This window comes from Sphaerodactylus townsendi, linkage group LG17 (genome assembly GCF_021028975.2).
Source record: "Sphaerodactylus townsendi isolate TG3544 linkage group LG17, MPM_Stown_v2.3, whole genome shotgun sequence".
In the NCBI taxonomy this organism is placed as follows: Eukaryota; Metazoa; Chordata; class Lepidosauria; order Squamata; family Sphaerodactylidae; genus Sphaerodactylus; species Sphaerodactylus townsendi.
Window position 1 is genome coordinate 921,589 of NC_059441.1, and position 13,927 is coordinate 935,515.

Sequence of the window (13,927 nt, forward strand, 5' to 3'; positions counted from 1 at the left end):
GGAGACACGAATCAGTGCCCTGAGCTTAAAGGGGGGTGGGGGGGTGGGTTCCTTCAGCTGTGACTCCCTTCTTCCTGCTTTTAACAGCAGCCTTCTCCTCCACCACCCTGCAAAACAGGTTTGCAGCCAAGAGAAGTTTAAAAAGAAGATGAAGAGTTTGGGTTCATACTTAGCAGCAGTGGCGTAGTGGCTAAGAGCAGTGGCTAAGAGCAGGTGCACTCTGATCTGGAGGAACCGGGTTTGATTCCCAGCTCTGCCGCTTGAGCTGTGGAGGCTTCTCTGGGGAATTCAGATTAGCCTGTGCACTCCCACACATGCCAAATGGGTGACCTTGGGCTAGTCACAGCTTTTCAGAGCTCTCTCAGCCCCACCTACCTCACAGGGTGTTTGTTATGAGGGGGGAAGGGCAAGGAGATTGTAAACCCCTTTGAGTCTCCTACAGGAGAGAAAGGGAGGATATAAATCCTCCCCTGCCCCTCCCCCTGCCCCTCCCCCTCTTCCTCCTCCTTCTTGTAAGGAGACTCAAGGGGGCTTACAAGCTTCTTTTCCTTCCTTTCCCCACAACAGACACCTTGTGAGGCAGGTGGGGCTGACTTCTGAAGAACTGTGACTATCCCAAGGTCACCCAGCGGGAATGCAGGAGTGCAGAAACACATCTAGTTCACCAGATAAGCCTCGGCCACTCAGGTGGAGGAGTGGGGAATCAAATCCAGTCCTCCAGATTAGAATCCACCTGCTCTTAACCACTACACCACACTGGCTCTCAAGAGCATGACTCAACAAGAAAACCTTTGTGGGTCTTCTTTGCTGTGCAGCGCATAGAAGAAACTGCAGAGAATATGGGACACATACAGTTAAAGGCAACAGGGAATAATTTTTATTCTGGTTGTAATTTGTGGGATTTTATACCCACGTATCCAGTTGACTGGGAACCGGTTACACCGTTTGGCTGGCCAGTTCGCTTGAGTGTATACATCTTTAATAGTAAACAAAGTGGTGATGTTCAGACATGTTGGCTGAAGAAACCATGGAAGCAGAGAACTGGAGGCCGACCAGACTCTACCCCTGTCCTCTTTACCCTGTCATTAGCTTGGAAATTAATCAAAGGGGTGACGCAGAACGGGCCCTTTGACCCAACTCTGGGAGCCAGTTTTATCAGCCACGCAAGATGCGCCGCCGGCTTGGACGGCACATCCTCCCCGTTCCCCCGTCCAGGTGCTCCAACAGGCAGAACGTTCCGATGCCGCAATCCGACTCCTCGGCAGCACGCCAAGCCGGAAATCATGCCAGGCACAAAACTGCGCCAACAGACGCTTGGCTCCGAGACAGGGGGAGACAATCGGAACCTCTGGCACAGCTCTGGCCAGACCTAAAAGTCAGCCAACTGCGGGGGGAGCGGCTGCATGTAATTTTACCCTCCTCGCAAAAGGGCACCCTCGGCTTGGCCCCTCGTCCCTCTCTTTAATTATCGTTTTTGTTCTAGTACGCTATGAACCACGTTTCCCTTTCCTTTCCCTCCACCTGTCTGCCATAATCCCCACCCCTCCCTACCCTGTGCATGTCCTCCGGGCCTCAGCTCCTGCAGCGGCAACAATCGGCCCCAAGATCAGTCCTTCCACAAGGTTGCAGGGGAGTCAGGGCTCCAACCCCATGGCTCCTGCGGCTGCTTTCTGCTTCATTAACCCCTTCTTCGCTCCCTGGTGAACCTTTGGATCCAGCTTCCCTGTGAAAGAAAGAAAGAGAGAGAGAAAGAAAGAAAGAAAGAAAGAAAGAAAGAGAAAGAGAGAAAGAAAGAAAGAAAGAGAGAGAGAGAGAGAGAGAGAGAAAGAGAGAGAGAAAGAGAGAAAGAGAGAGAGAAAGAGAGAAAGAGAGAAAGAAAGAGAGAAAGAGAGAGAAAGAGAGAAAGAGAGAAAGAGAGAAAGAGAGAAAGAGAGAAAGAAAGAAAGAAAGAAAGAAAGAAAGAAAGAAAGAAAGAAAGAAAGAAAGAAAGAAAGAAAGAAAGAAAGAAAGAAAGAAAGAAAGAAAGAAAGAAAGAAAGAAAGAAAGAAAGGGAAGAATGTTGTGAGTACTTTAAAAAGAAGGTTATTTTCAATGTAAATCAGCTGCAGGCAAGGAGATCTCCCAGCTAGCGAGTTCTTGTCACATTCGATTTACCTGTTTCCGGAGCTGGGCATTTCCAAAAGGGAGGTGAAGAGAGCTGGGCTGCACGATGCAAGAGGCAAGGAATAGAAAGTGGAGAGGAGTGAAGTTGGGGTGGTGGTGGTGGAATGGAAATTAACATCCCAGGCCGCCCGCCCACGCTTTCCCAGCTGCAAGGGGGAAAGCAGTCTCTTCCCTGGCTTACAAAGCAGACCCAGGCGCTCAGGTAAGCCTGAAGACAATTGCCCAAAAAAACAGGCATGGGGAAGGGGGGCAGGGAGAGATGTCTACAGCACAACTCAACACAACAGACAGTTTGACAAAGAGCACGCTGGAAGCAACTGGGTCCCACACAAAGGCCATGCCCTCCCAAGGTCAGAGTTCACAAGGTCAGAGTCCGCAGCTAGGAAGTGCTGCTGCAGCCGCCCAAGTTCTCCAGAGCATAGGTGTCAAACTCGCGGCCCTCCAGATGTTATGGACTACAGTTCCCATCATCCCCTGCCAGCATGATGCTGGCAGGGGGTGATGGGAACTGTAGTCCATAACATCTGGAGGGCCGCGAGTTTGACACCTGTGCTCCAGAGCATCACAAGCTGCCGGTTCTTCCTCGTCTCCTCCAATCCCCGACTTCCCACTTTCCTCATGGTCACCCCCTCCGGTCCCTGCCGGTTTCAAGGCTATCTTGCTAGGGATTCACAGCCCAGCAGCCCCTCAGGGCAACCGGACCACAAGAAGAAGAAGAGGAGGAGGAGGAGGAGGAGGAGGAGGAGGAGAAGAAGGAGAAGGAGAAGAAGGAGAAGAAGGAGAAGGAGAAGAGGAGGAAGAGGAGGAGGAGGAGGAGGAGGAGGAGAAGGAGAAGGAGAAGGAGAAGAAAAAGAAGAGTTTGGATTTCGGAGGGATTTCAGAGGGAGAAGCGAAGAAGCCCAGTCAATGAAAAACAGCACGCGAGCACTGAAAGTTCCCAAGTGCCTTTGCAGTTGTCCACAGCAATCCACTGGTAGGTAGAGAGGGAATAAGAGGCCATAAGAGGCCACCAAGAAAGCGGCAGAGATGCAAACAGGTGGGCCCAACAAGAATGCCACACGATGGGACGCGCCGGGGAGCAGCCAGCCGGGGCCATCGATGCTGGTGGCGAACTTCACTCCCTCTCCGAAAGGGCCAGCCGATCAATAGCTGTGATTCTTCCAGCCAGCACAGCACCTCCCCGACGCTTAGCAGCCACTGCCAGCCACGGCCACTCGCTTCGGCCTCCCACGTTACATCTGTGAACTAAGACTGGCCAGGGCAGAATCGATTCCCAAATGCAGACGTGGTACACACAAGCCACGCCTTCCTCTCCTGAGCCCGTGGCACTGGGAAAGGGGCCTGCACGTGGTCCGGAGGAGAAAACCAAGCGGTGTTTCGACATGTCCTTGCCCTGCTCCCTTGGCCTTCGCAGCCCAGCTGCGTCCGCCGTCGCCCCCTTTTCTGCTGCGATTTGTCCTCTTTTAATCAGCGTGAAGCAACAGCTGCTCTTGCGCTCCCCCGTCCACGGCTGGAGACAGAAGCATTTATCAGGAGGAGTCTGGCTCCCATTGATCTCTGCTCGGTCAGGGCGCAGGAGCTCGACTGGAGACACGCTCATCCATAACCAGCGGCGACTCATTAGCGATACCCTGGCCCCCTCGGAGACACGGGTGACGCCACCTCACGAGCCAAGCCGGCCAGACTGATTGGTCACATCGGCATGACTGAGTTTGGGGACACAGCGAGCGAGCTGATCGATTATGTTGGGAGTGGGGGGGGTGCCCTTCCGGATGGCACAGAGTGTCAAGGCCTGTTACTCCTTGTCATTTCTCAGGCCACGATAACCTCCGGAATACGCGCTTCCCGTGTGTGGGTTGTTTCATCCTCCCACGGCAGAATGACTGAACGGCTCTACTTTACCTGGACACACCCACTCAGCTTCACTGACACTGGTGACACGACTTACAGCCCACGACATCAGAGAGACAGATAGACCCCTGCTTTTTCATTATCACCCAGGAAATCATGCTCACGACAGAGACAGAAGAGTCACTCACATCTGCGAAGGTGAAGAACAACAACAAGAAGAAGAGTTTGGATTTACACACCACCTTTCTGTCCTGTAAGGAGACTCAAGGTGGCCGACAAGCTCCTTTCCCTTCCTCTCCCCACAACAGACACCTTGTGAAGTAGGTGGGGCTGAGAGAGTTCCGAAAAACTGTGACTAGCCCAAGGTCACCCAGCAGGAATGTAGGAGTGCAGAAACACATCTGGTTCACCAGATAAGCCTCCGCCACTCAGGTGGAGGAGTGGGGAATCAAACCCAGTTCTCCAGACTAGAATCCACCTGCTCTTCACCACTACACCACGCTGGCTCTCGGGGGGGGGGGGGAGGGCAGAAGACAAGTAGCAACCTACACATAGCTCGGTCGGCCTCCTAAATGCACGTTCAGATCAGCAAGACTCTTAAATGCCCCTTTCTTCCAATGTTATGCTTTGTTCTAAGCACATGCTAGATGTTTCGATACCTTCTCAGTAACAAGAGTCTACAAACCAGCAAGGGTCCCTTAGATAAAGCAGCACGCCCTCTTAAAGGTGCAGGGACTGGGCGGGAAGACATGGAGAGTCCTTGTATCAAATGCAGTTGAAAGAATGTCCCAAGTGCAGGCTGGTACCGTAAGCCCAGCTCCTTTTTCGGCGGACCCTTCACACGATTACCATATAACTGTCTCAAGCCAGGTCAGGGGCTCTGGTTCATCTAGCCTAGTACTGTCTGGTCTGATTGGGAAAGGCTGCCCAGGGTCCAGAGAGGCAGCGTGGTGTAGTGGTTAAGAGCAGGTGGATTCTAATCTGGAGGACCGGGTTTGACTCCCCGCTCCTCCACCGGAGTGGCAGAGGCTTATCTGGTGAACAAGATGTGTTTCCGAACTCCTGCATTCCTGCTGGGTGACCTTGGGCTAGTCACCGTTCTTTCAAGAACTCTCTCAGCCCCACCTGCCTCACAAGGTGTCAGTTGTGGGGAGAGGAAGGGAAAGGAGCTTGTAGGCCACCTTGAGTCTTCTTACAGGAGGGAAAGGAGGGTTGCAAATCTAGACTCCTCCTCCTCTTCCTGTCTGTCTGTCTAATCTCCTTCTAAAGCTGTCTATGCTTGCAGCCAACACCACCTCCCCTGGAACCAAATTCCACATTTTAATTGCTTGTGGACTGAAGGATTATTTCCTTCTGCCCATCCTCAATCTGCTGCCCAGCAACCATCAGATGCCCCTGAGTATTTTGGAAGAGGAAACCCATCTCTATTAAGAGTTTTTTTTCTTCAAAAAAGTACAAGTCTCAATTTTTTTAATTCTGAAGGGGAGAAAAACACTCAGATTCGAAAAGAAACCACCAGCGTTTTGAATCTCAAGACCGGTTGCTACATGAAGTTGGTAGTAATTGCTTTCTGGGAACGCAACCTATATTCAACACCTCCTGTAGCGCTGAGACTGTGTTGTAAATAACCCCAGCCTTCAACTGCCTCCCCTCGAAATGAGTTACAATTCATCGGGGTGCCGAGACAAAAACCGCCGTCGCGCGATGATGTGATATCAAAATAATTCCCAGCCCTCTTGCCCGGAGACTGAAAACAAAGCCCACCCCAAGAATGTACATTGGTGCAAATCTTCATGGTGCATCTGAGGGGAAGGACATTCCTGTGGTATGTTTGGGGTGAAATGCGAGTAGTTCCGTCTCGCATGGCAGCCCATCCGAAACGTCTGTCAAAAGACAGTGAAATTCTGGATGTTGAAAAAGCCTGGAAACCCGCATTTAAACCCACCGAGGCAGATGACCTGCCCCGTAAATATCTCTCAACAAGGACCCTTCATCGTCTGTCGGAGGATGTGGGAAAAGGGTGGTCCAGACAGCTGTGCATCAAAGCAGAAGCTGGAACTATATGCTGATACATCATAGGTGTCAAACTCGCGGCCCTCCAGATGTTGTGGACTACAGTTCCCATCACCCCCTGCCAGCATGATGCTGGCAGAGGATGATGGGAACTGTAGTCCACAACATCTGGAGGGTCGTGAGTTTGACACCTGTGTGATACATCATCTTACAACAGTCCCAGCCTGTCAGAGGGAAGCTACGGGCCCGAGGAAGAGGAGGAGGAGGAAGAAGAGGAGTTTGGATTTATATCCCCCCTTTCTCTCCAGCAAGGAGACTCAAAGGGGCTTACAATCTCCTTTCCCTTCCCCCCCTCACAACAAGCACCCTGTGAGGTGGGTAAGGCTGAGAGAGCTCCGAAGAACTGTGACTAGCCCAAGGTCACTCAGCTGGCGTGTGTGGGAGTGCACAAGCTAATCTGGTTCCCCAGATAAGCCTCCACAGCTCAAGTAGCAGAGCGGGGAATCAAACCCGGTTTTCCAGATTAGAGGGCACCTGCCCTTAACCACTACACTACGCTGGTTCTCTCAAGTTCAGAAGCACCCCACAGACCAACGAGATTTTCAAGTTATGACCTCTTGAAAGTCAAAGCACCCTTTATCAACTACCTATTGGTAATGTATATGTTACTTAAAGAGCTACAGCGTCCAGGATTTTTGACTTTGCTACTTTTCTCTGCGGTCCAGCACTCCGCCCGCCTATCCTGTAACCATGGAAGCAGAGGGGCCGTTTAGCAAAAGGGCGCAAAAATTATCCGCATCACGTTCCGCCGACAGCTTCGCGCTGAGACTGTTCACAGGCGTGGAAGGTTTCTAGCTCGACAGCTGAGGTATGGAGCTCCCGTGGTCAGGAAACAGCTGGAGCAGCCTTTCAACTCAAGTGACATCTTCCAAGAAGGGAATGTTTGACTTCTCCGCGCTGTGGGGGAGCGGAGACTGAGGAATGCACAGTTCGCTTCGAATCTCTTCCCCTGTCCCAAGATGCTAAAAGGGGAAAGAGGCTGCAGATCTGGGACAGAATGCCTGTTTTTCCTTCCTGCCCTTTTAACGGATGCTTAGCCACCAGGAACGTCCCAGGTTTCCTGGAGCAAAGTGAGCATGCTCAGTCCTCATCAATCTCCCCCCCCCTCCCCCGTGGTTTTTCTCCCCGCTTAAAATAAACCATATGGTATTTTTCGGAACCCCTGCTGAGCACGCCAAGTATACGCCAATCCCCGAGCTAATCGGAATGGCTGGATTTTACTGCCCTGGTCACAAACGTGGGCCTATCAAAAACTGCAGACGCAGGAGTGATTTAAAACAAAACAAAAAAACTAACAGTAGGATTTTGTCCAGGAGAGAATGTAAGAAGAGCCCTGCTGGATTGGACCAGCAGTCCATCATCCTGCCTCACATAGTGGAGGAAGAGGAGGCAAAGGAGAAGAGGAGGAGGAGGAGTTTTACCCCACCTTTCTCTCCTGTAAGGAGACTCTCTGAGTCCCCTTCCGCACATGCAGAATAATGCACTTTCAATCCACTTTCAGTGCACTTTGAAGCTGGATTTTACTGTGCGGAAGAGCAAAATCCACTTTCAAACAATTGTGAAAGTGGATTGAATGTGCATTATTCTGCGTGTGCGGAAGGGGCCTAGGGTGGCTTACAAGCTCCTTTCCCTTCCTCTCCCCACAACAGACACCTTGTGAGGTAGGTGGGGCTGAGAATGTCCTGAGAGAACTGTGACTAGCCCAAGGCCCCCCAGCAGGAACGGAGGAGTGTGGAAACACATCTGGTTCCCCAGATAAGCCTCTGCCACTCAGGTGGAGGAGTGGGGAATCAAACCCCGTTCTCCAGATTAGAACAAGGCATAGAGGCCAAGGCCTTCCCTTGATATTGCCTCCCGGCATTGGGATTCAGAGACTACCTGCCTCTGAATGTGGGCCTTCCCTTTAGACCCCATGGCTAGTAGCCACTGACAGACATCTCCTCCATAAAACAGTTTAATCCCCTTTTAACGCTCCGAAGCTTGAAGCCATTGCTAAATCCCCTAGCTGCGAATTCCACATTTACGTCACTCACTGGGTACAACGAGAAGGGGGAAGGGGGAGATACTAACAACATTATGGTGTTTTGTTCCAGGCGGCTAAGAGAGGATCACTGCCCAAGTGCCTTGTCGGCTGGAAGTCAACATGACACAAGTGACTGTCCCCTGATAAGCCGCGTATTTGCGACGGGGCGTGCGTGCGTTCGACGAGTCGCCCTGCTCCTTTCCGGTAGCTTTGTTTGCTATAGCTTCCCCAGCAAACCAATGCACCCAGGGGCCCAGCCAGCGTGGTGTAGTGGTTAAGAGCAGGTGCGCTCTCATCTGGTTTGATTCCCCGCTCTGCCACTTGAGCTGTGGAGGCTTATCTGGGGAACCAGATTAGCTTGTGCACTCCAACACACGTCAGCTGGGTGACCTTGGGCTAGTCATAGTTCTTCGGAGCTCTCTCAGCCCCACCCACCTCACAGGGTGTTTGTTGTGAGGGGGGAAGGGAAAGGAGTTTGTAAGCCCCTTTGAGTCTCCTTGCTGGAGAGAAAGGGGGGTATAAATCCAAACTCTTCTTCTTTCCAGCAGCTTTGTTTGCTATTCCTTCCCCATCAGCCAATGCACCCGAGATCCCAGCCTCTCCCCCAGGTTGTTCTAAGCGCTGTTCACACAGGAAGACGGATTTCTCCCACTGCCGTGCTCGGCACCCGGTCGTCTCCACCTTGCCTCCCCTGGCCCTTGCCATCAATCCACGGCTGCTGCTGCTGCTGCTCGAGATACAGGAAATCACACTTGTCATGCGTTTTGCCCCAGGCCCGAGCTGCGGCTTCATAGGACGGCCATCCCAGGAGATGTGCCTGTTCGCTTTCTCCGAGAGGGAGAAATCTGTTTTTTTTACAAGCCAAAAAGCAACAGAGCCACCGATGCCTTGGAAGCAAACCTCCCGACATTTGCCTGATTGCAAAAAAAAGGGAGGCCGTCTGTGTAGCTCTTTGCCAATCCTGCCCAGATGAATGGGAGCTGCACCCCAGTCTATTGAAGCTGCACCCCAGTCTACAGCTCTACAATAAAGTTGACTTGACTCTTGGGCAGGGGTCTGCAACCGGCGGCTCTCCAGATGTTCATGGACTACAATTCCCATCAGCCCCTGCCAGCATGGCCAATTGGGAACTGTAGTCCATGAACATCTGGAACGCCATAGGTTCGCCACCACGGGAATAGATGTTGGCATCAGAAAGAATCGGCAACTGGACCCTCACACCTACATGGTGTTGCTCAATACATTCTTCCTTTCAGACCAGGGCAATAGCAAGAATAAAGACAGGTTTAAGCAGGGATGCTTGAAGATTATGCAGGCAGCACAGAGATACATTCCCAAGAAGTTGACCTAACCGACGGACCTGGTTTTTAAGGATTACATTTGTCAAGATGCCAATTGATCTCTTCAAGACGGCCACTGGCAGGGGCTGATGGGATTTGTAGTCCATGAACATCTGGAGAGCCGCAGGTTGCAGACCCCTGCCCTTGGGCAAGTCTGACTTGTTTCAAAGAGGCCCAGGGATGGTGGATTGCCGTTAGCTGAGCTGTGGTGTACAAAGGACTCTGCAAGGAGGAGGAGTAACCTTTGTCTTGGTAGAGAAGGCGGAGTAACCTGATGGGGTGCATCAAGGAGGCGCTGTGGCTCCGTAGCAGAGCGTCTGCTCTGCATGCCGAAGGCCGCATGTTCGATCCCCAGGATCTCCAGTTAAAGACCATGTAGTGCAGCGGTGTCAAACTCGCGGCCCTCCAGATGTTCACGAACTACAATTCCCATCAGTCCCTCCCAACATGAGCATTGGCTATACTGGCGAGGGTTGATGGGAATTGTAGTTCATGAACATCTGGAGTTTGACACCTGTGATGCAGTGGGTGATGTGAGAGACCTTGGCCTGATAACCCGAAAAGCAGCTGCTGGCCTGAGTAGACAATACTGACTTTGATGGGTCAAGGGTCTGGTTTGCGTATTCGTGTACATCAGGGGAGGAGCCACGGCTGAGCGCTTGGCATGCGGAAGGTCCCAAGTTCCATCCCCGCCCCCTGCACTTTCACGGATCACGAAGTAGCTGATGGGAGAGATGTCGACCTGAAACCTTGGAGACCCGCTGCTGGTTAGTGTAGACACGACTGCATTTGACAGACCAAAGCCAGCGTGGTATAGTGGTTAAGAGCAGGTGGATTCTAATCTGGAGAACTGGGTTTGATTCCCCGCTCCTCCGCCTGAGTGGCGGAGGCTTATCATGTGAACCAGATGTGTTTCCGCGCTCCTACATTCCTGCTGGTCACAGTTCTCTCAGAACTCTCTCTGCCCTATCTATCTCACCAGGTGTCTGTTGTGGGGAGGGGAAGGGAAAGGAGCTTGTAGGCCACCTTGAGTCTTCTTGCAGGAGAGAAAGGTGGGGTATTAATCCAAACTACTACTTCAAGGCACAGCAGACAGCTGCGATCAAAGGCTACAGGCTTCTCAGCCAGCATCCTTTCATCTCTATTTCTTCACAACCTGGAACGACCGGCATGCTTACTCCAGGAGTGAAGTACCCTGCCGGTTCTAGTTGCCCACCCCTGCGGAGAGGGAGCAAGCCAAGGGAGGGAAGGCGAGAGAAATGCAAACAGGCAGGCAGGCCATCCTCTGGCGTGGGCAATCTCCTTCCAGTCTGCCGAAGCCGTTCCTTCTTCAAGCAGGAAGTTGCCACTTCGGGGGGAGAAGGACATGCTGTGATATACTTGGGAAGGGTTTGTTTTGGCAGCACAAAGGCACATTCTGCTGTGCGGAAGCCAACAAAATAAAGCAAGGAGCCTTGCAAGCCCAGCCACCCATCGCTCGCACCGCCAGGCTCAGAAGAGACGCTGATTTGATAAACGCACCGAGCCGAGGCTGTAAGCAGCGACTGCAGCTGGAGCTGGAGAGATATTTGGGGGGCGGTGGTTGGCAGACAGGCGATCGATTGCGGTTGGAAAAGGACGGAAGTTTGGATCACGGGAGGCTTGAGGAATTGGCTTGCGCTGCACAGAAAGGGGCTAGAAAGCGGCTCCCCCCCCCACCGTCCCCTCCCCGAAAAAATTGCTGAGGTAAGCCCGCTCACCAGGTGTTACACTGTTAAGGGCTGGGCAGCTTGCAACTGCCTGCTGGTTGGAATCTGTTACAGGCATCCAGTTCTAACCAGCTGCACGGGGAGGGCCGTGGCAGAGCATGTGCTTTGCACGCAGGCCGCGGGTTCAGTCCCTGGAAACTCCCAGAAACAAGGCTCAGGCGGTGTGAAAGACTTCTGTTTGAGAGCCCGGCTCAGCGGCAGAACGTCTGCTTCGCACGCTGAAGGCCCCAGGTTCGATCCTCCGCACCTCTGCTTCCAGACTCGTTCCGCAAAGAAGAAACGGTTCTGCCTTTTCCTGCGCCTCCTCCAGAAAGGTGGCTACCTTTCCTCGATCTGTTGGTTTTTAAACCGGGGTTACCTGCTTACGAGGCAGCGATCCTACCTGCAATATTAGCCAGGGTCGTACACTCTGAAGGAAGCGAAACCCTGGAGGAAAAAGGGGCAGCACAGATCCGAGAGGCCTTTGCTTTAGCACAGAAGCGCCACTCGCTGCGGGGGCTTCAAGGTCACAAAGCGAGAGTCGCAGCCCGCCGAGAGCCCACGTCAAGAAGCACCAGCAGAGAATCAGGACTTACAGATTTTGTGTTTGCCTTTGACGGGGAACTTGACGACCATCTCCTGAGGATTCGAGCAGATAAAGGCGAACGGGGAAGCCGATTCCTGGCTCAGTTGTGGGTACTAGAAGAGAAAAATGTAGAGAAAGAAAACTGTGTGTGGATCACTCAGGAACAATGAGTGCATTTAAAAGAAGGGGAACTGAAGCCATTGGTTCGTAGGTCGCCATGTATTAGAGGTGACTTGGTGGCACTTCGCACCCATGCAGTTGTCCAAAGAATTACACAGACCTTGCGGAAACCAATGCTGGATGCTGCCCAGAGCAATGGAAAATTTAATAGGGGGAAGTTCAATTTTTAACACCTCCAGTTTAAAAATGATCGAGAAGAAGAAGGAGAGTTTGGATTTATATCCCCCCCTTTCTCTCCTGTAAGGAGACTCAAAGGGGCTCCTCCCCCCACAACAAACACCCTGTGAGGTAGGTGGGGCTGAGAGAGCTCCGAAGAACTGTGGCTAGCCCAAGGTCACCCAGCTGGCATGTGTTGGGAGCGCACAAACTAATCCGGTTCCCCAGATAAGCCTCCGCAGCTCAAGTGGCCGAGCGGGGAATCAAACCCAGTTCCCCAGATTAGAGCGCACCTGCTCTTTACCCCTACAGCAGGCTTGCTCTCGCTGTAAACACTGGGAATAAACTGGCGCCTCATCCCAACACGCCCCATTTTCTCTTTGTGCACAAGCTGGCTCCGATCTTCTGGTTCGGTAACAAATCAGGAGGTGAAGGAGCAGTGAAGAAAGAGGCAGGAGACGGCCATAAGTCACTTGACCCGTTCTGCAGCCTCTTCCTCCTTCCTTTCCGTGCAGTGACATACTTCTGACATGGCTCATAAAACACTGCAGCTGTCAGGCTAACACTGCAGGTAATTAATTACTAAGTAGGTATTTTTCTGCTCCTTTTCCCTGCAGGAAATCCCACACTGTGTCTAGCGTGAAAATAGCTGTTCAGCCAAAGGGAACACAAAACGCCGTGGCTTTTTCGACAAGTGCAGCTGTCCCTCCCACACCGCTGGGGTCAGGAGCCCGGTGGCCGTGGCCACCCCTCCGCAATCTGGAAAGCCGCTTACATTTTTTTTGCAGGGCTGCAGGCAGTGGTGGGATCCAAACATTTTAATAACAGGTTCCGATGGTGGTGGGATTCAAACAGTGGCGGCGCCGCACACACACGCACCTCCAGTCCCTATTGGGCAGGGAGGTTGCTTTAGTAACCCCTTCTCGGCACTCAGAAAAAATTAGTAACCACTTCTGGAGAAGTGGTGAAAACTGGTTGGATCCCACCTCTGGCTGCAGGTTTCTCAGGTGGGCTGTTTGTGACAGCAGCGATTCGGCTTCTATTCGCCTGTTCCGGAGGTAGCGTCAGTGGCCCCTTGATAGCAGCCATGGGGAGTTTTTCATTGAAACCCCCCCCCCCCTGTGGTTCTGGGGTTGCTTTGGGGGGAGGGGGTCCTTGTGTTGGCGGGTGGGGTTCACAGCTGACCCGCGATCAGCCAAAACCACAATATGGGAAGTTGCGAAGTGGGAGGGATAACTGTAGGAGCAGAAGTGGCCTAGTGGGTAAGAGCAGTGGCTAAGAGCAGGTGCACTCTGATCTGGAGGAACCGGGTTTGATTCCCAGCTCTGCCACTTGAGCTGTGGAGGCTTATTTGGGGAATTCAGATTAGTCCGTGCACTCCTACACACGCCAGCTGGGTGACCTTGGGCTAGTCACAGCTTTCCGGAGCTCTCTCAGCCCCACCTACCTCACAGGGTGTTTGTTGTGAGGGGGGAAGGGCAAGGAGATTGTAAGCCCCTTTGAGTCTCCTGCAGGAGAGAAAGGGGGGATATAAATCCAAACTCCTCCTCTTCTTCTTCTAGGTCAAAGGCTGGAGGTAGAGGTAGGCAAGGACTGGACTTCCTTACCAGCAATGAGACCGCTAGGGAAGGAGTAGAATCCTGTCCCTCTCCAGGTCTCCCACGTTTGGGGGGAGGGCCTTGGGATGATCCCATGCTGGAGAGCCAGTGTACTGCAGTGCTTAAGAGCAGGTGGATTCTAATCTGGAGAACCGGGTTTGATTCCCAGCTCTGCCGCCAGCTGTGGAGGCTTTATTTGGGAATTCAGATTAGTCCGTGCACTCCTACAC

At 52.5% G+C, this 13,927-nt stretch overlaps 1 protein-coding gene across 1 annotated transcript in view; it reads right to left on the bottom strand.

Annotated features, from left to right (window-relative positions):
• Positions 1-854: 854 nt before the first annotated feature.
• Positions 855-13,927, bottom strand: part of TRIP4 (thyroid hormone receptor interactor 4) — a 47,228-nt gene continuing 34,155 nt past the window's right edge. Inside the window, exons 12-13 of the mRNA XM_048519652.1 lie at positions 11,774-11,876; positions 855-1,723 (exon numbers count right to left, since the gene is read on the bottom strand). Coding sequence (XP_048375609.1) covers positions 1,635-1,723; positions 11,774-11,876 — 192 coding nt within the window. The 3' untranslated portion in view covers positions 855-1,634. The remainder of the gene's footprint in view (positions 1,724-11,773; positions 11,877-13,927) is intronic.